Consider the following 25029-nt stretch of genomic DNA (forward strand, 5'->3'; position numbering starts at 1 on the left):
TTGGCACGGTAACCAGAACAGTCCATCGGATGATCAACATCATGTCTTCCACTCTGGTGCCAACGGCCGTCTTCTGGCCTTCCAGAGCTGAGCTCCGGAAAAATCTCCCAGCAGCTTTGCGCAGCTCCCACCCAGACTGCGCTGTCATCGTAGACTGTTTCACAGTGCCCTTTGAGGAGCCGGTTACCCATGGCAACCAACAGCAACAACAACAGAGGGTGTGTCCAAGCTCTCAGGGGGTGGGGTCAAGTCATAATGTGTTGAAGTATCTGATCGGTGTGGCTCCACAAGGCGTTGTCACCTTCGTCTCTAGGGGCGTGCTGGGAAATGCAAGTGACAAGAGTCTGACTGAGGGTTGTGGATTTCTGTGCAAACTTCTCCCAGGTGACGTTGTGTTGGCGCCTCGCAACCTGGATATTGGGGAGTCTGTGGCAGCCCGAGGAGCTCTGTTTAAAATTGCCGGCAGCTGCCAAGAAGAGAGCCGTGGGAGGTCGGAGGGCTCGCCGCTGGCTGATACAGACTCGGTAACTGTGCAGAGGCATGTGGAGAGGGTAGTCTGTACGGTGAAGAAGAGGTACGCCATGCTCACAGGCCCTGTCGAGAGCCCCTTCACCACAACCTCCGAGCGCACGTCGAACCTCTCAGTGTTTGATAAGATTGTGCAAGTTGCTTGTGCCTTAAACAACCTGTGCATCTCTGCTGCACCACTTGAGTGACAGAAGAATCAGTGTTCTTCTACTTCCTTATCCTGCTTTGGACTTTATTTCATGGACTTCCTTTAAATCCACACGCTGTCACTACATCATTTCTACAAAAATATGATTTGCACATACATGTTCCAGTCGTTGTCAGTCTCCATTATCTTGTTGTTTTTTTTATATTTAGATTATAACAACAATTTTTCTGAAAATAGAAGCCTCGTTTTGGAGATGAACGGTTGCTAAGTTACGCAGCTCAACTCACAAAGAATGGATGATTTGAAAAGAATTTCTTTTTGAGGCTTTGTGTGACAAAGAAACAGCCTTTCATTGTTGTTTTGTGAATGCGGAAGATGGTGAAACAAAACACTACTGCAGTGTATTAAAACTGATAACATCTTTATGTCGCAGAAAAAGAGGATAAATCACTTCTTGGTTGCTTGTAAAGCAGCAGAAGCACATGCTGGAAGATGTATATGGTCCATCAGTATCCCGACCCATTGAAGAACCTTGGTGTTCAGCAACAGAAACACGACGTGTTTCATGTGATTAATTTGATATTTCTTGACAAGTTTAACTTCTATGTCTGCTAGGTAGATTTTAGAACAATGCAGCACAGTTCTAGTAGAGTTGATTTGGTACAAACAGACATACCACAGGCCAGTTTACTACCTTTATGCCCAGGGTCCTGAAGGAATTTCAGCTGTCCTCCACAGCAGTCTTCTGCTGGTGTTGGCGACATTTCAAAGATGAAAACCTCTCTTTGCGCAAAGCTGAATTAGAATAAGACCAGAAGTGTCCAATTTAAGCTGTTAACATGTTTTTCTTTTAAGTATTCCAGTGTTTTGTGGTTAGGCTTTCTGGTTTAAAATTAAACTTTCTGGTGAGAAACAAAATAGTTGAATATTTCCTCAGATTTAATTTCCTTAAAGGAAGGCAAGTTGATTTGTGTAGCACATTTTATATATTAAAATTTGTGTACCAGGTTTGTTTTTCCTGAATCATCGCGAGGTGTTTGGAAGGAAGTACCTCTAGAACAGGGGTGTCACACTCCAGTCCTCGAGGACCAGTATCCGGCTGGTTATTGTTGTTTCTGTCTACCAACACACCTGATTCAAATCAAATAGATCCAGCAGCTTCTTGTCAACCTGTTTATTAATTTGAGTCAGGTGTGTTGGAGCATGGAGACAACAAAAACCTGCAGGAAACTGGCCCTCAAGGACTGGAGTCTGACACCTGTGCTCTGAAAGATCCAAACTTGCTTGTTCTGAATGGTTGTTGTTTTTGTTTGTTTTACTTCTGCAGACACTGATTTGTTGATGTCTTGACGCTTTTTCCAGCTGAACACATGAGCTACAGACATGTCTAATGTGTGACTGATTTATTATGTTTTTACTGCTGTCTGTCTGTCTGTTAGAAACTTTATGCAAAAACTGCCGGATGGATGTACATTTTTTTTTTCTGAGAATGGGTCTTGGTCCAGCTCAGATATCATTAAATATTAGAAGTAATCTGGATCACCATTTGGATCCAGGAATTTTTTTGAAGGATTCTTTGTCATTGCGTGACAGGGGCTGTTTTCAGTGTATACCATACAAGTCCACAAGAAATGGTCAGGGTGCTTGACCTAAAAATAATCCAGCAGAAGTTCCCAACAGGTTTTTAGAAGATATCAAAGATAGATCTGGATCCTGACAAAATTCTGGATACGACGATCCAGGATAGGAAAAAAAAAAAAGGATTTTTGGTATTTTCACTACTACAAGAAAATAAATCCACATATAAACATGCAACAAACAGCACATAGCAACAAACAGCACACAGCAATAGCCAAAACACTGCAGATTTATTTTCAATGAATCTAGCAATCTAATAGTTTATCCGTATAAACATAGGTTGGAAATCAGTGTGGATGGAAATGAGCTCTGCGCCCCAGCTGCTGTTGGTTTTGTTCTGTAATAATGAGCATTAACTGGTTCGGACCATGAGTCACCCATTTGTGTTCATTCATTTGAGATTTTTTTCCCAATGAAGCTAGGTTGCATGTACAAATCAAATACAATGATTTACGTTGAAGAGCACCCTTTATTTATTTATTTATTTTAAGTTTATCTTTGGTTGTTCAGCATTGCCAGTGCCTTAGTTCATAAAGCTTTTTACAAATGTGCCTGCGTTTCCTACAGGTATTTATTTTTAGCACCTTACGATATGCTTCAGACCCTCCTCTAGTTTGGCACTTCAGCCAAATGGAGATTTAGACTCAAATAAAACACATTTCCTATAACCTACAAAGCTTTTTGTCATATTTGTTATCATATTTAAATGTGCACAGTTTATGTGGATAGAGCTATAGAAACCAAGCGATAGTCATGTGTAGCACAGTGTCTCTTGTGTTTTTGTGTTCAGCCTCTAATAAATTGGAAGAAGACTTTTGTGCGATGCGATAGCTGCTCCTACAAACAAACCTTTTTAGTTTTAACAGATGTTGCTTCATGGTCGTAACCAGCGTTCAGTTCAAAATGTGCCTTTTGTTCTCAGGTACATCCAGAGATGGCTGAACATCCTTTCTGAGCAGTTGTATTCCTGTTTACTTGTGACCTATGCATTTTTTTTTAACTCTTCCGCCTGCAATGCCTTTTTATCTGTCAAGGTTCTGTTTTCAGTAAAATGTTCATATATGGCTTTTAAAGTGGAAACAGTCATTCATTAGTATAATATAGATTATGTATTTTCTCCTCAGTGCATGTGCTTTTGATAAACATGGCTCCTTTCCTTTATTTGACTCATGGCAAACTGTTGCTTAATTGCTTCCTCTGAAAGCAGCAACTCTCGTGTGCTGAGGGATTGTTATCAAATGAAACCAAATGTCTGTATTGGAAAATATTTGTGATTTCAATGTTGGTTAAATCTGTTGTGTACCGTTTTTCTGTTTTGTTTCTTACAAAAAAAACTTACAAAAAACAGCCAATATATGATGTTTCACCTTCCTAAAAATAAAAAGAGATGAGCTTCTTGGTGAAGATGAATATTTACAGAGTCGCTGGTTAATGTATGTTTCCTTACACCACCATGCTGCTGGTCTTTATACTGCAGTTGCATGTGCTTCTGTGTAGAAGTTAGTTTTTCCTTTAATATTCTGTTTTAATATGGATTCCATAACTAATTAGTTTAAGTTTGGAAATGCAAGACCCCTTTGCTGTGTCCTCAAGACTTGAAACGTTTTAGTTTTGTGCTGTTGTGCCATCTCCTCTTTGTTTCGCTCTAATAAGTACTATTAGTTGTGGATAAATTTGCTTTAACACTGAATATTTGTATTTGATTGGGAAATAGTTATTCAGATTCCCGAGAGGAGTAACAGAGTAATGTAATGTACTGATATGTTTTTATTTATGAAGAGGAGAAAAATGCTGTGGAGGAGGCTCCACCTTAAGTATGTGGGATCAGAGAGCGGAGGGAAAAATATGATGTCTCACTCCATTTTTTTTAATTCACTCTTTACATTTCTTTTATGAACAAGCCAAATAGTTTTGGCAACCCGAGGATGTCCAGAAGACAACATTTTGATGCTTAAAAATCACAATTAGAGATTGGTCATATGCTTAGATATAGAGAAACTGCGTGATATTGCTCATTTTTATGCACACTTGAGTGTTTAGTTTTTGTTTATCACCACAACTACCATTTGTAAATGTATTTTTATTTAAAACTTCAAATAATAATATCAGCAATTTTCTTTTCAAATATTTGTTTTTATAAAAATTCATATTTGAAAACTATCCTGAGTATCTCGTACATTTGTAGAAATGTATCATCAGACTTGACTGGATTGTGTAATTGTAACATAATGCAGAGCAAAGATTAAACTTTTTAAAAAGCTGCCCAGGTTCAAATTTAAACTAAATTCAGGCATTTGCATTGCAGTAAAAAAATTGGATAAATGAAATTTTTAAAAAAAGCCACAGAGGGAATCCTCCAGAAATAGGCGATCTTTGAGACCGTGCTGACGTGCGTCGGTCCGTCACGTGACCTGAGGAATGTGAACAATGCAGCGAGTGTCCAACTTTGTGCTGCATTTCTGATCCTGCCTGGAGTTTGGGGAGAAAATGGAGGCTCATTTCATCATATTTACCCAGTTGCGCCGTCTTTGCCGAGCTCTACTGTAGTGTCTATGCGCTCTGAAGCCGAGAAACGGACTTAAAAAGTAACATTTTGACGGGATTTACTTCCCAATCTTGAGTTATTCGTGCTACTTCTATCACATGGTAAGTTGAGTTACTTTTTTGGGGAAGGGGAGTGGTAGTGTGACTTATATCCACGACTTGTTGCTGAGGAAAATGTTCCGTAACGAGTGTGTTACAGTGAAGGCATATAGAGAATGAAACATTTTCCCCCACCTCCCTTAGTTTTAAGCGTATTTGGGGTGAACAGGGCTGCCTCCATTCCCCCCCTCCTGCATAGGAATGTGTTTCTGCTTCAGCCCCCAGCCCTGCCTGGGGTACAGTCAGTGAGGAAGGCCACAGAGCGTTAAAACAAGGGTTTCCACACCTTTCCGTGTCCAGGGGCCCACGGGCAACAATGCAATCCCCAAATACATCTTTTTTCTAACTGTTCTAAAACCTTGTAAAGTAGTTTTTCAGGCTCAGACTCCATGTTTTTTTTTACCTAATTTAAAATAATGTCAGCTTATTTTGAAATAATTTCTTTCAATACCCATGAAGGTGATAGGAAACCACATCTACCTATATTTATTCCAGTGATTTTTTTTTTTTTAATTTGAAATTCTACAGCAATACTTCAGCAATAATAAGACATATGTTGTTAAAGCTGTCTGTAAATACTGTGAAATAGTTTTTACATGTACTATCTGAATATAACTGAATAAAATGGACTAATCTGCTGTAAATTTGGCTTGCTTTGCTCAGCTCCTTTTAGTTCTGTGTGTCATTCACATTGCTTCTGCACTGCAGAAACTCAGCCTTAAAAAACAAGAAAAAAATATACAAAAATGAGGTAAATGTTGCTTCAAATAAGATAAATTATCTGCCAACAGAACAAGAAAATTTGGCTTGTCAAGACTTCCCAAAACAAGTAAAAATACTCTAAAACAAGAGGAATTCTCTGGCATATAAACTAAGAATTATCTTACCTTAAAAAAAAAAAAAAAAAAAAAAAAAAGCATATGGGTACTCAATTAAAGATTTTTAATGCTACTTAGATTTCAGTTTTTGCAGTGTGTCCCCAAACATGCACTCTCAGTCAAGAAACCTTGTTTGAGAAGTTGTTCATCACATGAGTCCAGGTGTTTGAGCTGCCAGGCTCAACAGCTGGATCTCATGCCATCAGGAAGTTTAAAGGTATCCTAACAAGGATGACTGGAATGCAGATGTTTAACGTGTCCATTTCTGCCGAGTTTGTGAGTTTTTATTGCAAAGCTTGGTGAAATTTGGGGATAGCCTTCAGTTTTGCTACACCAAGGCATGAGAGAGGTGAACAGCTTACTTCACAAAGGTATGCATAATTTTTTGCATAAAGTCATAAAGTATGCATAAAGTCTTTGTTGTTTAAAAATCTTAGCAGCTGGAGAACTGCAAGTCAAATAGCTGGGGATAAATAAAACATTGCATTGATTTGGTGAAAGGAAGCAAAGCACTGGACGATACAGATGCACGCACTGTCAGAACTGCAGGAACCTCCAGCTGTTGTCTCTGCCTTTTGCAAAACTCAAGCAGACTTTACTAACTTTGCCTTTTCAAAGTTGTGTTTTCTTTTTCTTTTTCTTTTTTTATGGATTGTGATCTCATGTTATTCTGCAAGCTGCACATATTGCTGGATATTCTATGCACAATTATTTGAGTTATTAAAAAGCTAAATGCCAGCTTTTAGATGAAACACCTAGTGGTTGTAATAGGAACTGCAGGTAAAAGTTGTTCACTGGTTTTTGGATGTTTAGTTAATTCCTTTTTTCTTTCCAGGAACTTTTGTTTAAAAAAAATCACTGAGATTAGTTTATTTGACTTATAAACTCTGCAAGTGGCCTCATTATGTGGAGTAAAGGTTAAGAATGTATTAGTTAGTGTAAACTATGTGTCCAGGTACGTGAATAAATTCAGCTTTCTCGAAAAGTTAACGCGTCATATAGTTTTTATGCCGACAACACCCTCCTTCAGCTTTTATTCACACACAAAACCCTATATACATCTTGTTTTTTGGTTTATTTTGGTCAGCACAGACTGTCCCGTGATTCAGCGGTGGTATTTTACTTGTAGTTACTTGTGGAATGGAATGCTCATTGCTCGGACACGGCGCCTGAAGCATCACAGGAATGGAGGCAAGAGATCCCAGAGATGGGGAAACATTTATGCAGCCTAGCCCGACATCACCCACCGCCCAGCTATATTTAAAAAGAATCAGAGAGAAAATGTGCTTTTGTCTGTACAGAGTGTGTCAGCAGAGTGAGGGCTGTGTCTTTCTTAGAAATGGCCCAAAGCGATGGAGGCTGCCAGGAGGAGGCTGGTGAAACTGTGTTCAAGCGCTTTTTCATGTTTGGTTGGTTGTTGAGTTGCAGCTCAGGGCGATATGGCTGAAAACACTGCTACAACATGATCCTGTTTTTGATTTCAGTACACAGCCTATAATTATGTGGAGTGTCTTCGCCTTTTAGTCTTACATAAGACAAACATTCGTCCCGTTTTCCTCTTTTTTAAATGTAATGGGGGTTTTTTTTTTTGTTTTTTTTATTATATTCTTAATTTTCAACAATCTAAAATTCACAGACACCTTCTGCCCGACTTGACCCACTAAAACAAAACTGGTTTACTGTCCCACATTTTAAATGTGGTTTTTAGAGATTTGCATCTACTTGAATATATTTCTGGACTGGAAGAACATATATATTAGGTTTTTTCCTGTTTTTAGCATCACTATATACAATGAAAATGGGTTTTTATGTAGCTAGTTGTAATTCATTTAATTATATTAGTAAAAAAATAAATAAATAAATGAAATAATTAGGTCTTTAAGGGCCTGGCATTATACAGCACTTTCTAGTTTGTTTCCCATCTCTCTAACTGGAATAGCTTCGGGCAAATCAGCCTTTTTGATCCGAATCCGAGTCCGTTTGCTCGGAAAGTCGGCTTTGTTTGAGGAAATGTGAATGCGCCAAATGAATTCTGATTCGGATCAAAGAAGCGGACTCGTCCACCTACAAATGTAGGTCTCAGTCTGTTTAAAAGAAAGTCACTTCTTGCATTTGACATAACATTGCATTGTGAGTAAATACATAGCGACGACGTGAAGAGTCCTCTGCCTTGTCCGTTGTTCGTACTGCGTCCATTGTTGCAGTGTATTTCTGCTGTATACTTGCATAAGACACAATAAGAAACCCGAAACAGCGATAGTTTCATCTCCATGTTTAACTCGTGAGAGAAAGAAATGGAGTTTTCTTCTTCATGCAGGTCTTGTCCTCTCTTTTGCTAAATACTAGTGCAGGGCCACCGTTGGTGATAATGGGATTATATTATCATAAAGGTTTGGCATGATCTTGGTCCGCATGGATACACCCCCCTACAACTGAGCTGAGTCCCAGATCGGACCGAGTCTAGCAGACTATCCTGATGTGAATGCACCCTTAATCCATTGGCGGAGAACTGATAAATGGCACTTAAAATATCATTATTTATATCTCGATAACTTTGTCTCCTCTCATATTCATTGGACTGCAGAGTGGCTCGGTTCTGGTACCAACACAGGAAGGGTCTTGATGTTGGAGATCCTTTATTTGATGCAGGAAATGCCTTCGGTGCAGCCATAGTTTTCATGTTTCAGGAGAATTGTCAGGTGAAATTCCTGCGCTGATCCACCTGCCAACAAAACGTTTTAAAACCACTAAATCCATTAAAGAAAAATTTTATCTCTGCATGTTAAAACCTGCCAGAGGGCGATTTTATCTGCCAGTTTTCCTGTGTTAGCTATAAATCATGTTGGAGTGCCAGCAATATGCACACCACAAGTATATCTGAAGCCTGTAAACTGCTCAGTTGGCCTGAAAGTCAGGCTGTTTGTCCCCTTCAGCGTTGTTGACCACAAGGTTTTTGGTGGACCAGTAAAATGCCCTTCGGGTTTTACTCAGTGTCATTGCATCTTGACCTCTTTAACTAAAACAAATCAAGAAGTAAATGTCCTTTATGCAGTTGACTGTCTCAGTTTTCCTTCCTTTCCTTTTAAGCGTTCTTTGGGAGGGTCAGTCCAAATTAATACCAATTGATCTGAATTTTGTAAAAAATAAAGAAGCTGGTTTGGTAAAAAGTTGTCGGGGTAAATGCTCTGGTCTGCTACTGAGAGCATCTTTTCTAGCTATAATGAAAGCTACTGCAAAATTTTACAGAGAAGGAAGCTGTTTGCTCTTGCTTTTGTTTTGTTTTTGTTTTTTATCTAGAAGGGTGTTGATTTTCCTTTAACTTTACAGGTGCAGATGAAAACACAGCATGGTGCTTGCCATATCTAGGTGCAAGAGCTCTGCTCGGAAAATAGGACATCCTGGAGGCTCTTTATCAGCACACAGGTTGCCTTATGCATGAAATGTTCCTTCACTTGATATATTTTTAGAAAAAAAACTTTGGAGAATCTTAGAATTGTCTCGACAACTTGATCTTTTTTGTTGTGTTAGTTTACATTAATTACCACCTAAACCTGCCTTTTAATCTGACTAATCTTCATGTTCCGCCATATAGAGACAGCAGAGGAATGGGTTTATTTATCAGGGTATTTTCAGCTCGGCTACAGTAGGTGGTGAAATGCTCCCTTTTAGTTTGTTGGTGTTGGGCTTCTCCAGTTAAAGTAGCAGCAAATTTTTACTATTTTAAGTAGCAACTTGGACATCTTTACAGGCCTTTTCATGGCCAAGAAGCATTTAATGTCTTGTGGTTCTTCTCCGTTTCTATTGGCTTCTTTAGTGACTTCTGCCTCAAAGCCCGGGATAGGAGCTGAAGTCCTTTACATGATTTGTTAGTTCGTCTGAAACGTGGAAACATTCGACTTGCTCAAATTCCATAATTTTTTTTTTTTTTTTGATTCAGAGTAAGAAATGTATACAAACTGAATCACTCCCGCGTGCATGTTTGTTCACTTCAAAACCAGCCCAGGCATTTAGCGCCGCGATTTTTGATGAAGTCTTTAGACCAGGAAGTAACAGGAGAAGCCAATAGCAACAGAAAAACAACAAGGCACGATGTGAGAATGATTTGTATCGTAAAATGTACAACACAAACACGTGAAGATGTCCCAACTCACCGGTTGCCATGGTATTAATTTGCTGGCACTAAAAGTGTTTGTGAGTTGTTGTTGTGATGTGATAGATCACCAGGAAGAACGGCAAATAGTTAAAGGTTTGACTTAGTGAGTTGAGGAAATGTTATGTTGACTGTAACGATGATCATTTAAGTGTTTGTGATATGCTTGAACATTTCCAGTAATATATATATATATATATATATGTATGTATGTATGTGTATAAGATTTTCTTTTTTTTAAATTTATGCCAGAAGCTAATAAATATCAGACCGTGTGAGATGCCTTAAATGTAATTTTTGTTTAGGATTGATTCTCCTCACACATTTTACTTTTCCTAAACTTGATCTGAAGGGATGTTTACAATGCTGAACATGAAAAGCCCTCGTCTTGAAGCATGGGAAGGCTCAAATTTCTGGATTTATATCCAAGCTTGTGGCGCCATACGTACAACTGCTATCTGTCTTTTTTTTTCTTGCAAACTTTCACTGTCACCTTAGATATGAGCGTTTCAAGCCAATCCTCACGTGAAACTCCGCACAGCAACATGTGCTTGCATTCCACACGTCACCCCATCTGCTCCAGAGGAGTAACGCTGTTGTGGCAAAATTTGGAGCATGTTCTCCTAGATAAGATTATCAGGTGGTGTTAAATGTCTGATCGCAAGTAGGAAGGGGGTTATGTTGGGGAGGGATGCTGACTTGTTCTGACCCCTTTCTGGAGATCTGCATTCTTAAAGGGGTGTTCACCAGTGACCACGCTGCAGAAGTATGCAGCGACAGGGACTCAGTTGTGCAACTGCAGCTATGCATTGATGGGGTGTGGAGGTGGGGCAGGTGGAGTTTTATGACCACTGGCATTCCTGAATTATGCACAAGGTATGCACCAGTGCTTTGCACTAGTGATATGGAATTTGACTCCCAGGCTTCCAGGTAATAATAGTCTGAAACTGACTCCAAGTAGTGGTTGTGACATTTTGTGACTTGTGGCAAAATGTTTAGCATTCCAGATGTTTTGCTTTTTCTTCCACCACAAGGTTCCTTTTATCTTTTCCCACTTCTTAAAAAATCTGCATTCGGTGCTCAGCATGGAGGGCTGACCTGTTTGTGCTTTGATAGCAAAAATAAGGTGAGCATGAATGCCATGCACAATCACAAACTCTGTGTTCTAATGCCATCCCTTCCTCCACAGGCGCAGATTGGCATCATCATGTTTTGGCTCTGTCGTGCCCTCATGAGTGGCTGCAATTCCTGGAATAAGCTGGAACCGGAGCCTTGAAAGGCACACCATGGAATGCTTGTAGTATTCCACCTCGCCTTCGACCACCCCACCATCATCAGCAGCAGAAATCAGAGACACAAAGTGAGACAAGTGACTGAGGGACGTAGAGGAGGTCTCCTAAATCTTTACCTCCAATCTATGATCCAGGAGGCTCTTTATCTTTTTAGGTCAGCTCATTTGAGAAGGATCTTTTAGGAGTATTTAGGGGAGTGTGTTTCAGTCTGTGTGTGTGCGTGCGTGTGTGTGTTAGATTAGGTGCCTGTCCTGGGCACTAAGGCCATGAGGCCCAAGACTTTCCCAGCAGCGCCATACGTGGGCAACACACGGCAGAGGCTTCAGGAGATTAAAGAGGGCCTGAAGCAGCCGGCCAAGCTGGTGAGTCAGGCTCTGCATGGTGGTAGCTCCCGGTCCGATGGGGGCAGAGGGGCCGACTCCAAGAGCGGGAAAGACGCAACCAGCCGACAGCAGCAGCTCCGGCCGCCGCAGAAGTTCAACAATTACCAGAATGCGCTGCGAGAAATCCGCAAGTCCCTCATGCCATTCGCCAACGAGTCAGGAGAGGCCGGAGAGGTCAACCGGCAGATGCTGCAGGAGCTCGTCAACGCAGGCTGCGACCAGGTGAGCCACGGGGAGGGAGTTCCTGTCAAAATGTTCATGGTAAAGATTTCTGGTGATTTTTATTCATTCAGGTAATTAAGCCTGACCGATTAAAGGCTTTTTTTAAAGTTCGAATAAGAAGAATGTTTGTTTTATTATAAGGGAAATTATGTGATCAGTATAAGCTGATTGTGTTCCAAAATCTGTTTTGGAAATTTTTTATTATTATCTTTTATTTTATGTGGCTAAAAGTGACCTTGTTGGGAGGGAGAAGAGCAGGTTGTTTTGCGTCATCTTCCCGCGTGACGGCGCAGGCTGTAGTAAACACACCTGTGAGGCGTAGGGAGACGTCAAACTTTCAGGAAGTAGAAATAAACAAATGTTGCAACGTCCAAGAGATAAATGAAAAGAGGTCATCATCTGTGTTATGTTTATTATCTGTCATGTTTGTCAATAGACACAGCTGGATGATCAGCTGTGTGAGTAACATGGAAGCTCTCTGTTTACGTCTGCACTTATGTGCCTCAACTGTTTTTTATATATGTATATATATATATATATATATTATAAACAAACAAAAAAAAGTGAAATTCCACAGGTATGACTTTAATTTTATTTCTCTATTACTATTCCCATTATTTTATTCTTCACTCCATCTTCAAAATGCATAAAAAATGCATTTATAAAGTACTGATTGAAAGTGGATCTCTGTTCAGGAGCGTTGTGAACAATAAAGTTGGAGTTTCTCTGCGGGACGAACGCTTAGATAATATTTCAGAATTCTGTCCATCATATTTAGATTTTTTTTTTTTTTTTTTTTTTTTTTTAATTGAAGCGGCCTTTTTACTAGGCAAACAAATATTTTACTACAATGAAAACAGAATTTACAGCAATAGAATAGATTGCTCAAGAGCAAAAATGTTGCTTGAACAGATATTTATGTCAGGGTTTCAGATCTGTGTCCTGAAGCCACTCTGCCTCCTTTAAACAGGAATTTCCAAAGAAAACGCTCTGAAGGGCTATGCACCATTAGATTCAATACAAATCAAGACTCCCCTGCCAAGCGTATCGCAATTCAGTTATGTAACAGGCCACACTGTTGAAATGTTGGAACATCAGGTGGATTTCTCAACGGGGCTGTTTGCCATTCTCCCCCACCCCTACATCCCACTTGAAGAATGCGATTCAGACATCTCCTGAAGAATGGAGAGGGAGGATGTTTCCACAGGAAACAGGGGTCTCCAGCCTCTGACCACAGAAATCAAAGTTAAATGGGTCATGTGGAAGCTGTTAATCAGGGGTCACTTCACCTCCTCCCAGCTGCAAAATTGGTATAAAGACACAATCTTTAGAGAATTAGTTCAAGTTTTAGAGGATTTCCTTTGGTATAAACCTTCATTTTATCCAGTGAAATACTAAAAGTTGAGTGTGCTTCAGCAGTTCCTCATATTTTAGACAAAGCTGAGCATGTGGAAACACTTGGAAGCCCCTCGTCTTTCCATGCCAGCTGCTTGTCGCTGCAGTTTGAAGGGGAAACCTGAACCAGGAAGTTCATTCTTCAGCTTATTAAATGCCAGTGTGATTCAGTCTGAAACAGGATTACTAAAAATGAAAGACGTCTGTAATTCTTTGCCTCGGTGCCATTGCCACACTGACCATGCTCTAGTTTCACATGTAGATATTACCTGCTCTTTAGGAGCTGCAGGAATCTGCACTGAAGTAAAGTGTGTGAGGTATGCTGAGGGGAGAGGCGACTTAGCTAGATGATTAAATCAGGTTGTCTTAATAAAGTGTGGTTAGTCCAGTTAAGATCTGGTGCGTCTGTGGTTAAAGGCCCTGTGATGGAGCTTGGTATGTGAACAATGCTCCGCTCTGGCCCATGCGCAGCGCTATGAAGAAGAGCAGCCAAATTGATTTTAGGCTTATCACAAACAAAGACCCACTGTTTGTGGAGTTTTTCGCTGATAGCAGGACCTTTGCTCTGCATCTTGCTTCCACATCTGGACGTGCCACATCAGAGGATCAGTGGACTAAACATGGGCTTAGCAGATTGGATTTTTTATTTAATTGTCTTCAATAATGCGCACTAATTTCTGAATATTATTACTGGTCATTATCTGGTTTATTTATGTTTACATTAAATCTTAGAGTTTAACTCAACAGGTTTTATTAAAAAATATCTGATTTATATATATAATTATATGGAGCTTTATTCATTTTATCAATTCCATGAGAGACCTGAGATCGACTGTAAAATCTCAAAGCGTCGAGGTGATGAGTAAAGGAAAGCAGATTGCAGAACTGACTGGATGATTTACTGTTACGCCTCTGCAAGCTGGCAGTCGAGCTTCAAGCGTCTTAGTTGGGTTCCCCGGGGGATTTCTGGAATTTTTTCACAGATTTTGATGGAAAAGTGTTTTTATCTTAAGTAATAACAGGAGGAACAAATGCTGAGGTGGCTGAATGAGAGCTTACATCATTATATTTTTCTAAGCGCTAATCAGATCTGAGTTTGATTTAACCAAAACAAAGAGGGTTGATGGTAAACGCTCAACTCTAGATATGAAAGATTTTGGTGATGAGCTATGATGTGACTTGATCTTGTGAAAATCTCTAAAACCACTTTTTGTTTAAACTAGAAGGAATAGTTAGCCAGTAAGATGCTAACTGTTGCTAACAATGTTATGAGACGAGTCATTTTTAGCTTTTATTCATATTTTTTCTTCATTCATTCATTCATTCATTCATTCATTTTCCGAACCGCTTATTCCAATTCAGGGTCGCGGGGAAGCTGGAGCCTATCCCAGCCGGCTTTGGGCGACAGGCAGGGTACACCCTGGACAGCTCGCCAGTCCATCGCAGGGCCACACAGAGAGACGAACAACCACACTCACGCTCACACTCACATATTTTTTCTTCTCAACCAAAAAACTTCTGAAGAAAAAAAAAAAAAAAAAAGTGGTCAAAACGTGAAACATTTCACAGAACCTTTCAGTCTTATAAGGTTTTCAGCTCATTTTCTCCGAACTTGCACAGAAACATTCAGTATTGCCACTGATATCCTTCAAATATAAAACTGTTTAATTTAGGGGTGTTTTATAACTAAATTTCTTGAATCAAATGCTCATGTAGCCACCGGAGACTGGGGGGATTTAGTTTTGTTTCTTTCCAGATAAAGATGTGGCTTCAAACTGCTCAGTGCTGAAATATTCAAATGAAGTTTGAAAAAGTCTCTGTTTAGTGTATAATATGTACAAAAGAAATCCCAAATTTTTTTTCACACAAACTTTAACTTGACATGCTTTTATTTTATTTTGTTTTATTTGAATTTTTTTCTTTTTTAAAATTTCTTTTATTTTTTGTCTCATTTCCTTCCTGATTTAGCAAATGAACATTTTAATGGGTCTAACATTTGTCATCGTAACCAGTGGACCAAACGACAGCAGCAGCTACTAGCACATTCAATTTAAGACAAATAAGAACTAATTTCTGGAAATACTTTCACTTGTGGCCCTTTTTACGAACGTTAACGCAGTAGTTTTTAATGTGCTGCTCCGTTTTCTCGGATTAATGACATAGTAGCAGCACTACGGCTGCTTTAACCTTCTAAAAAGTAATTTTTTTAGGATTTACGATTATGCATATTATGTTTTCATATATAAACAAGCTCTTCTGACTCCACTAAATGGCAGTGCAAATGTTTAACAGGTTCCAGTTACACAGAAATGAGTATTATGGTGCAGACGATGAAATATGTGATGTCCTAAGTACTTCTTTTAGGACTTTGGTTGGGAATGATGTTGGAAACTTCCAGAAAATGTAGGAATTTCTAAACTAATGTTTTAAAATAGAAACAGGAAAACCACAACAAAACCAAGAATGCTAGCTAGGCGATCGTTACTACCAGGTGTCGAAAGCTGATAGTATTTTTTAATCTTATTAAAGTTACTTTACTTTGAGGAAATTATACAGAGTTACAATTTCTGTTTGGACCTGAGCCTCCACATAGATAATATATTTTTACAACCTTCTTTGAATAATTAAGATTAAAACTGCAGGATCAATAAGTAGCAGAAGTTTTTAAACTTGTGTTTTTTCAACATAAAGTACATTTTGGAGGCTGTTGCTGATCCAGCATTTCAAACATCTTTTGAAGAGTTTGTAGGCCACAGTGGCAGCCATTTCCTTTGCTGCACTGCTGGCTAGTTGACCTCCATTGCTGCCACCATTGTGAATGGACCAGTGCACGGCAGGACGAGTCAATACAAACAGGAAGGGAACATTCAATGGCAGCAGGGTGGAACAGTTCCTTCTGTTGCTGTCGAGCCCCAACCCAACATGTCGCCTCTCCTCCTCTTCCCCTGTCTGTTGTAGTCTGTCAAACTCGAGCCATTTGTTCCTGTAGATCCTGCAGATGTTTGCTCTGTTCCTCCTACAGATGCATCTTTTGAGTTAAATTCACAAAGATTTCGAAACCTCACATCTTCCGTGTGTTTCTGTGACGCTGTTGCCTCCTCACGGTTCGAATTCTCTCGCAGACACTTAAAACAAACCTCAGCAACAAGCAGCGACAAATGCAGACGATCGGCTGCTTCGCAACGCTCATGTTGATCACCAAATGTTGGACAAACAAATCCCAGTGCAAGTGGCCAACTGAGCGCTGACTCACACATGATCAAGTTCATGATCTAAAAACCATTATAGGAACACAAATAGTTTAAACTAATGAATCACAAATACACATCAGAGCATCTATCTGGATTCTGAATGTCCTTTAGTGAAACTGCTTTCAGGAAACAGCCTTACTTATTCAGTCGACTACAGAATCCATCAGAAAGGTGTGTCTTTGTTAACTTTTGGGCTAAATTTCCCTCTCCTCTTAATGTATACATAAAGTTCATAACATCAGTTTAATTCATGAATCCAGTCAGCGTCTTGCATTGATCACAGTGAACAACTTTTGAAGGTGATCATTGGAGTTTACTGTCTATGATGATCTCATCCATCCATCCATCCATCTATACGTAAATCCATTGTCTTAATTGCTTAGTCCAAGTCAGGGTCGTGGGAACCTGTAGCCTATCCCAGCAATCATTGGGCGAGAAGCAGGGTTGATCTTGTGCAAATGGCCTTAAATTCAAAGCTGTTCCAAACTTTTAGGGTTAAAACCGTCCTTCCAGTTTCTAGTGGTTATCCATTCAGGTTGCCGTGGTAGCAGCTTCATCAAGGAAGTTCGGACTCTCTTCTCCCTGACTCGTTTGGGGGGATCCCCAAATATTCTCAGGCCAGCCAAGAGAAGTGGTCCTTCCAATTGGGTTTTCCCAAGACCCACCTCCTGGTTGAATGTGCCCAGAATACCTCACCTGGAAGGTTTCTAACCAGATGTCTGGGATCAGATCATCTGGCTCTTCTTGCTGTGAAAGAGCAGTGGTTCTGCTCTGAACCCTTTGTAGATGATCCCAGATACCATGTGGAGGAAACTCGTTTCAGCTGCTTGTGTCCACAGTCTCATTCTTCTCGGGGAGATCTTGGGTAAGGGTGGGATCATGGATGATCTGGTGAATCAAAGGGATTCGCGTTTTGACTCGAAACTGTTGTGAAAACTGATCCTTGCACCGCATCAACACACGGCTGACTGTTAAGTTTTGGGTTTTTAAAGATATCTATTTTACTATCTATTTTGAAACTTCCTGTGGATTAATTTAAAAAGTTTGTCTGATGCATGTTTGCATATTTCCTGTTTGAAAATACGAACACATGCTTGTTAGGTTAGATGACAAAAAGGGTCTGTCAAATGGCTAGAATAGAAAATAACTGCTGATAAAATGGCCAGAAAGACCAGTCATATGTCGTTGGATAGCTCCAGTGGCCTGATCAGACTCCAGCTACCATCCTGTGTAAACCCAGCTGAAATGCAAAAATTCACAAGCGTTAGAAAATACAGATGTAGAACTGCAAAACTAATGATTAATCCCCCCTCTATTCCCAGTTCTGCTTATTCATTGAGGTGCGCGGTTATTGATAAGTGAAGTTAGAATAGTATTTTTCTTGGAAGGTAAAAAAAAAAAAAGTGCATTACAGTAACTGAGTCAGCTTGAAACATCCATGATTCAGCTTTGAGGCATTTTTTTTGTTACAAATGATCTAAATGTAACTCTAAAGATGAAATAATTGTGATTTTGTGTGAATGTAAGACCACGCCCAGACTCCAGACCTGCAAACTCAAATTTAATCAAAGGACTTGTTGTCATTTTTTAATGGTTTTCCTGGAATGACGAATGCTAGAATAACATTTAGAATATCAACATAATTTCCCTGTAAGATTGAAATAAAACACATGGAATTGTTCTATGTAGTGCAAGACAAATACAAACATTTAATCATTTAATTTCATTGGGGTTCTATCTGATAGCAGCCCGTCATCGCTGGCCTAAGTGGCATACAGGTTCTGTTTCACATTTTCAGTGCATTTCTCTCCAGCAGGATTAGTTACCTGAGAGTCCAACTTGTCAGCCTCCAGGTTTCATAAAGCACTGAAGTCTGGACCAGTTGTTATCTGTACTGGTGGTTTAGTCAGGGTTGGCAACATTTTTTGTGTTCTGCTAAAATAATTAGAGAATTGAGTGAAAGTCCTTTAGTATGTCAAGTCACTGTCCCTTTAAAATGTCTTCATTATTATGACTATAGCTGTGGATATGTTAATATACCTTTAGTTTTCATTCCGCCTTACAGACTGACAACTTCCACCTCATGTTCTCCTTTTTTCTTTTTCATTTTCAAGTCCTCAAACAGCCCTCACCTAATTCCCTCTTTTCTACCTTGTCAACGTTGCCCTACTTTTCCAGCCCCAACTCTTATCAGCTTATCAGCCTCGTCTTCCTCCTCTTTCCCCGCTCCTCCAGCTGCAGGTCGCATACCATTGTGGCTTGTTACATAATCATACTTTGGTTTTTTTTGTTTTTTTTTTAAAGGAGGAAATGTTTTTGAGGGGGAGCAAGGGTGGGGGTGGCATCCCAGGATCCGAGAAGACAGGGCAAGACGGGAAGTGAATGGAAAGGAACGATGCATTCGGATTTTTTTCCTTTTAGTTTATTTGTTGGCTTCTACCCTAAACGTCTCGGCTAAATCGTCTTGTAGACCCTTTGCTGTGTTTACTAGACGAACTATAGCTGCGTAGAAATCTGGTACACGCTGTAAGCATATTACAGCCTCCAATGTGTAAGCAAACAAAAATGTTTTTATGTAACAACGGCGCCAACAGGACAGGAGTTGGAGGCCTTGCATTATATGTTTTTATGTGACTTCTAGTTTTACTTAACCGTTGTAGTGCACGTGTTGTGTGCTGAGGAAGAGGAGAGCTCTCTCTTTCTCTGTGTGGAAATGTTTTATAGACTCCTCTCTTGGTGTCCCATCTGTACTCCTGATCAAGCTCCATATGGCTTTGATTTCCTGGTTCCAGAACTGGAATGTGTCTCAGAACTGGGTCAATAAGATAGCTTAAATCAGAAACACTCTGGGTAATGTTTTCCATCCTGTGCGAAGGAAAACACGCGCGCTGCTCATCCTGCGTCTGTGTTCGTTATGTCAGTCTGTCAAAAGGAGTTTATGTGTCTTTGCAGAGATTCTAGGCTGGTGATTATGCGTTTGGGATAACTCTGAGACTTGTGGTCTGCAAACCATTATGACAAGGTTGCTAAAGCGGCCTGGTCATTTTCAACTGAGAGAGAGAGAGAACTGCAGAGGGGCTGTCCAGACTGCAAATAGCTCAAATTCCTGCTTCCTGGGCTGAGGAATGCAAGTGAGGAACATCTGTCGCCATGACAGCCGGGGCTACCAGACCCGCCTCCACCCAGCAGACACACAGAGCACAATTCAAGAGGAAGAGACAAACAATAAGAAGCAGAGATATGCTATGATGGCTGTTCGGTATATTTCTGACTGAAATGTCAGTTTTGTGGTTGTGCTTCAAACCAAATATCTAAAATTTGTTCATTATGTTTATGCAAAACCTAAAATTTGTAGATGAAGCACCATAATTAGGTTTAGTATGCACATATTCTGAGTTGTGCACAAAAAAAATTACATGTTTATATGGTGAATCTGGCATCATATAACATGACATGTTATTGAGTTCTCTGATTACACAACACATTCACTGATTTATTACATGTGTTCAACTCTACACTGGTTTTTAACTCCTTCCATTCTTTTGTCTTCCATGTATTTGTATTTACACTCAGGGTACTCTGTCATACTTTCAATTTGATTAGTTAATATCACTTTGTTCTCTTGGTATTAAAGCGTTGGCACGATCTATAAATGCAAATAAAATGCGCTTAAAATCATTAAAACCATAAACTGAATTAAAAGTGCACATGTAAGAAAAAAAATGTTTCAAAATTGTTGCTAAAACAAAAACCAAGCTGAGGCATGCTGCTATTAATTAGCTTATTTGTGAGCCTGATGGTAACAAGATTAGGGATAAAAAAAAAAAAAGGCCTCCCAGAGAAAGGTATATATGATTTCTTTTAGAGAAAAAATACACAGAACTTGTGGATTCTATAGTCTTAAATACATAGTGAAAAAGTTTACTTGGACTGAAATTGTTGTGATCATCAGGCCTTGAAGTGCTGCTGCAGCATAAACAGACATGTTTACGTCACAGGCACCACCACACGGACACAGAAAAACTTTTTTAAAAACCGTTTGTGACCTGGGTTCATCATTTCATCCTCGAATAAGTTAAAACTCTGCTATGAATCAGTTCATTTTTATTTATAAAGCACATATCTAGCAAAGATGGGCAACATTGCATTAAAAACATCATGAGAAAAAATGTTTACTCTTTGATCTTCATCCCAGAAACCACAAACCCAGAGATCACACATATAAATGGCATACATATAAATGTTAGCACTTCCCCCTTGTATACATAAATGATGTAGGAAAAAAGCATTTTAACCCTCACTAACTCCATTAAGGGACTGCAGAAGCTCAGAAAACCTCAGTCGGAGTTAAAAATGCAGCTCCATTCTTTAGGTTTAAGCTGCTGTTTATAGACACTCTGTGGCAACATGGAAAAGGATTTTTCTAATTACGTTTGCTTCTGTTTGGAAATCTGCAAGCAGTGCAGAAGCCAGCATCTGTGATGGTCCGGAGATGGAATTATACATTTATTGTCATTTATTGTTATTTCCAACATTGTTATTTTGAAATAATGTACATGGCATTGATAAATTGCACTTTTCTGAACGCACCATTAATGCTGAAAGATGACTTCAACTTCAAAGATAACTTGGAGAAATAAACTGAGATCAAAAAAAAAAAAAAGCAAATACTGAATCTTCATAAAAGTCTATTTATTTTCAGCTTATCCGTGCTGGTTTTTGGTTAGGAAGGTAAAAGGTTTTACTTGTGGAGCTAAACTTGCTGCTGTTCTGGGTTCGGTATTCAGGAAATATACTCCTTTCCCAGGTTTTTAACTGGAAAATTAACATTTATAGTTTCAGTGCTGATCTTTAGTCACTGTTGTATATCCAAACTAAATTAGAAAAATCTTTGCTGCATGTTTTTAATTATATTTTAGATGTTGTTGCAACTTTTTAAAGACGCTTTGCTCTCTGGGTGTTCAGGGATTGCTTTTATTTAAAGTGTTGATTTAGCTTTTTTAACCTTTTTTTTTTTTTTTTTTTTTTTTTTTTTTTTTAATGTTCCACTGTGAGGCTCTTGGATGGCTCCTCCAATCAGAAGCTGTTTGGAAAACACACCAGTGTCCACGTTTAATTATCTTCAGATCACTTGGGCAAAGCGGAGCTTTAAAGGGGCTTTAAGGAAGTGGAACAAACGAGGTGGAAAGGCTGAAGAGAAAAGGACAAAATGTGACAGTACAGGGCGGCTCTGGCTGCCAGCACTCTCCTCTGGCTACGCTGGAATGTAACACACACACACACACACACACACGTACATGTACACACAGGAAACGAAGTATAAACAGTTTTGTGTGTGTGTATGGTCAGTGTTGGGCTTAGGGATTTAAAGGTATACACATGCACCAGGAGGGGACAGTAAAGCAAGCTTGTGTATCCATTAATGTATTGATGCGCCGATGGATACTGCTTATGTACACACTTTACAGAAGGCATAGAAAGTGCGCGGCCTTGGCATTTCCTGGCTTTCAGAGCTCACTGTGCCTACAGTTGCTCCGTCGGCCTGCTTTAAACAATTTATGTTTGATTTAGTTTCCTGCGGACGAATACAGGCTGCCAGTCTGCCCAAGAGAGCAGAAAGTGGCTCCTCTGGGATCAATCCTCTCCTGTCTGCTCTTTCTGCATGATCATGCCCTCCAAGGACGAAGACATTTTTAGGTGCTTTTGTCGTCAAATGGCACCTTTTCTTTTAATTTTACCTGAGAAAATCATTTGTAATGATTACCAGAACAACAACAAGGATGACGAATGCCACTCCGATACAGCTAAAGGTTCAGTTTGTGGAAAGTAATAACTTGAGATCTTATCTAGAAGATAGTCTGCTTAATGATTAATGAAGTACTAGAGGGACTTAAATGCTCTAAAATGATCTTGAAGTCTCTGAAATGGTTTTTAAAGTATCAGTGAGGTTTAAGGGGAGGAGTTGTTTAGTTTCTGATTCCTTTAAGAGACTTTGCATCATTCCTCTCTTTCTGGAAAGAGAGCAGGCTGGTGAAATGAGAAATAAATGTCAGGGCCAGTGCTTCTTAATATCTGTCTTGAAATGTAAAGACAAAATATAAAATGGAAAAGAAAAATGGAAAGCATTTTTGTTTTTCAACTATTTAGGCATTTATTATTTTTTTATTTTGAGATAAATGTTTTCATGTCTTGAATGTAAATAATTTTACTTTTAACGCCATATTTTTCTATATTTTATTCTATTATTATTTCTGAGACAGCTGAGTTTAGCTTTAGTTTGAGCCTGCTTGCTTTTGATTAACTCTGCCTTCATCATTTCATGATCACCTATAAGGGAAAAAAATGTGCTTGTTTCAAGTAGTTTTAAGAGGTTCTGTGAGTGGAGTGTAGGAGAAGATATTTTCTAAAAACAAGAACAAACATTTGATTTAAAATATTAGAATAAGTAAATATAACTCAACTCTTGACTCATCTTTATTTATAGAGCACTTTAAAACAATCCAGATTGGCCAAAGTGCTGCACACACACACACACACACATAACCACAAAGTATTTAAAATACAGGACAGTTTAAAATGCATAGAATAGTAGATTTGAAAAAAATATATAGATAATATAAGAATAAGCAGAAAATGACAAAATAACCAGCCTCTCCAACTGATTTAAAAGCCAAAGAAAAAAATGTGTTTTAAGAGACGATTTAAAAGCTGGAAATGAAGTGGTCTGTGTGATGTGCACAGGAAACTGATTATACAGTTGAGGAGCAACAAGTGGAAAAGAAAGTAAGTTTTTATAGATGTACATCTTTAATGAAGAGAACAGAAAGGAGTATTGTCTATGTAGCTGTTGTTACTGAGTATGGCCAGCAGAGGCGCCAGAGAGTCTGTCACTGCAGCTGGGCAGAGGTTTGATTACAAATGTCTTCACAGTGAGGTCATATGCCATTCAAGGGGATTTCTTCATGTAGGTGTGGGTCACTCAGTCTGAGTTGGAAGAGACGGATTTCATGTTATTTCTCTCGTGCTCTGTTGCTGTTTGTTTACTGTTGTGAAAAAGATATTAGGAGACACGAAGGCAGTTCAGTTTCAAGTCCTTCCCTGTGTCTTCTAAAGGATTGTTGATCTGGAGATGGACTCAGATCAGCTAATTGTTTACATCTGCTGCACAACATGTGCAGGATGATGTTTCTGTAAGGGGCTGAATTTCAGCTACAGCAACTCTTTGATTTAAGTTAGTTCTGCCGTTGTCTCCATTGCAGCCAGATCATAAAGCACCCAGCACTTCCAACAAAAGTCAGAGCTATATGGGATAATTTGCTCATGTGTTTGTGTTACCATAAACAGAAACTTGTTGCTGTGTCGAGCTCTGTGATAGATTAAGTTGTAAAGCCGTACGATGTCCAATTTTATTATTTTTTTTACTGAATATAAAAACCAAGGCAATCCTCTGCATATTTCTTTTCTCACATTTTTGTTCCCACATCTGAAATAAATTAAACTGCAACTGTGGCATAAAAAAAACTTTCTAAATGGTGAACCAACATTTTTCACATACAGCTGTCGGCTGGCCTTTGGATCCATTCCACATATCCCACCTGTGTATATGAAAAGGGGATATGAGCCAAATAAAATACAGTTATATCAGGGAGTTTATGCATTGATTGCCTTGTAGCCTTTTTGAGGTGTTTTAGCATCTTAGTGTGATTTGCAAGATAAAGTAATTTTGGGCTGAATAATGTTGGTGATAACAAACCATATTCAAGCAAGACCCCACCAACCTCAACCAGTCGAAGCAGATGGCTGCCCTCCCTGAGCCGGGTTCTGCTGGAGGTTTTCTTACCGTTAAACAGGAGTTTTTTCCTTCCCACTGTCGCCTCATGAATGCGCAGGATGGGGGGTTGGATCGAAGTCATGATTCGATGCAATCACTTGGTTTCTATGTATGAATTGACTTGAAGTGATGTGTATGTAAATTGCCCTGTGACAACATTGTTGTAAAGTAGTGCAATACAAATAAAGCTGAATTGAATTTAGTTGAATCTTGCTGCCTGGCTGCAGGTATGAACCTGAAATGTAACCTTTTCTCAGTTTCGAAGCATATCGACAAAAGGATGTTTTAACTTGTCACCTTTCTTCATTAATTTGACACATGATTTGGTTGTTTTTATGGTTCCTTTTGGGATGAACCTCTGAGTCTATATCGCTCTACAAAACTGAAAACATGCATGAAAAGCGTTTCCATTCCTGTATGTTTGTGTGTTATATTGTCTGACACAGGAACTCACTGGCACATGACCTTGACTGAAGAGGATGCAGGTGTTTGAGCCCCTCCCGCTGTATTTTTTCTTTAGGGTTTATGTTTTTAATGGAATGTTGGTGATTCTAGTCACATGTGTAAATGTACATGTGTGTTGTTGGTTCGAAGAACCCTGCTTTAATGCATTTTTCATGTAATAAATTTTAGATCCCTTCAGTTAATAAACTACACACATCTCCTGGTC

The 25029-nt window shown here is 39.3% G+C and overlaps 1 protein-coding gene across 1 annotated transcript in view; it reads left to right on the forward strand.

Annotated features, from left to right (window-relative positions):
- Nucleotides 1-4806: 4806 nt before the first annotated feature.
- lats2 (large tumor suppressor kinase 2) overlaps nt 4807-25029 on the forward strand; it is a 31489-nt gene continuing 11266 nt past the window's right edge. The window contains exons 1-2 of the mRNA XM_079254116.1: nt 4807-4960; nt 11175-11882. Coding sequence (XP_079110242.1) covers nt 11544-11882 — 339 coding nt within the window. The 5' untranslated portion in view covers nt 4807-4960; nt 11175-11543. The remainder of the gene's footprint in view (nt 4961-11174; nt 11883-25029) is intronic.

This window comes from Telmatherina bonti (genome assembly GCF_933228915.1).
Source record: "Telmatherina bonti genome assembly, chromosome: 15".
NCBI classification, from domain to species: Eukaryota; Metazoa; Chordata; class Actinopteri; order Atheriniformes; family Telmatherinidae; genus Telmatherina; species Telmatherina bonti.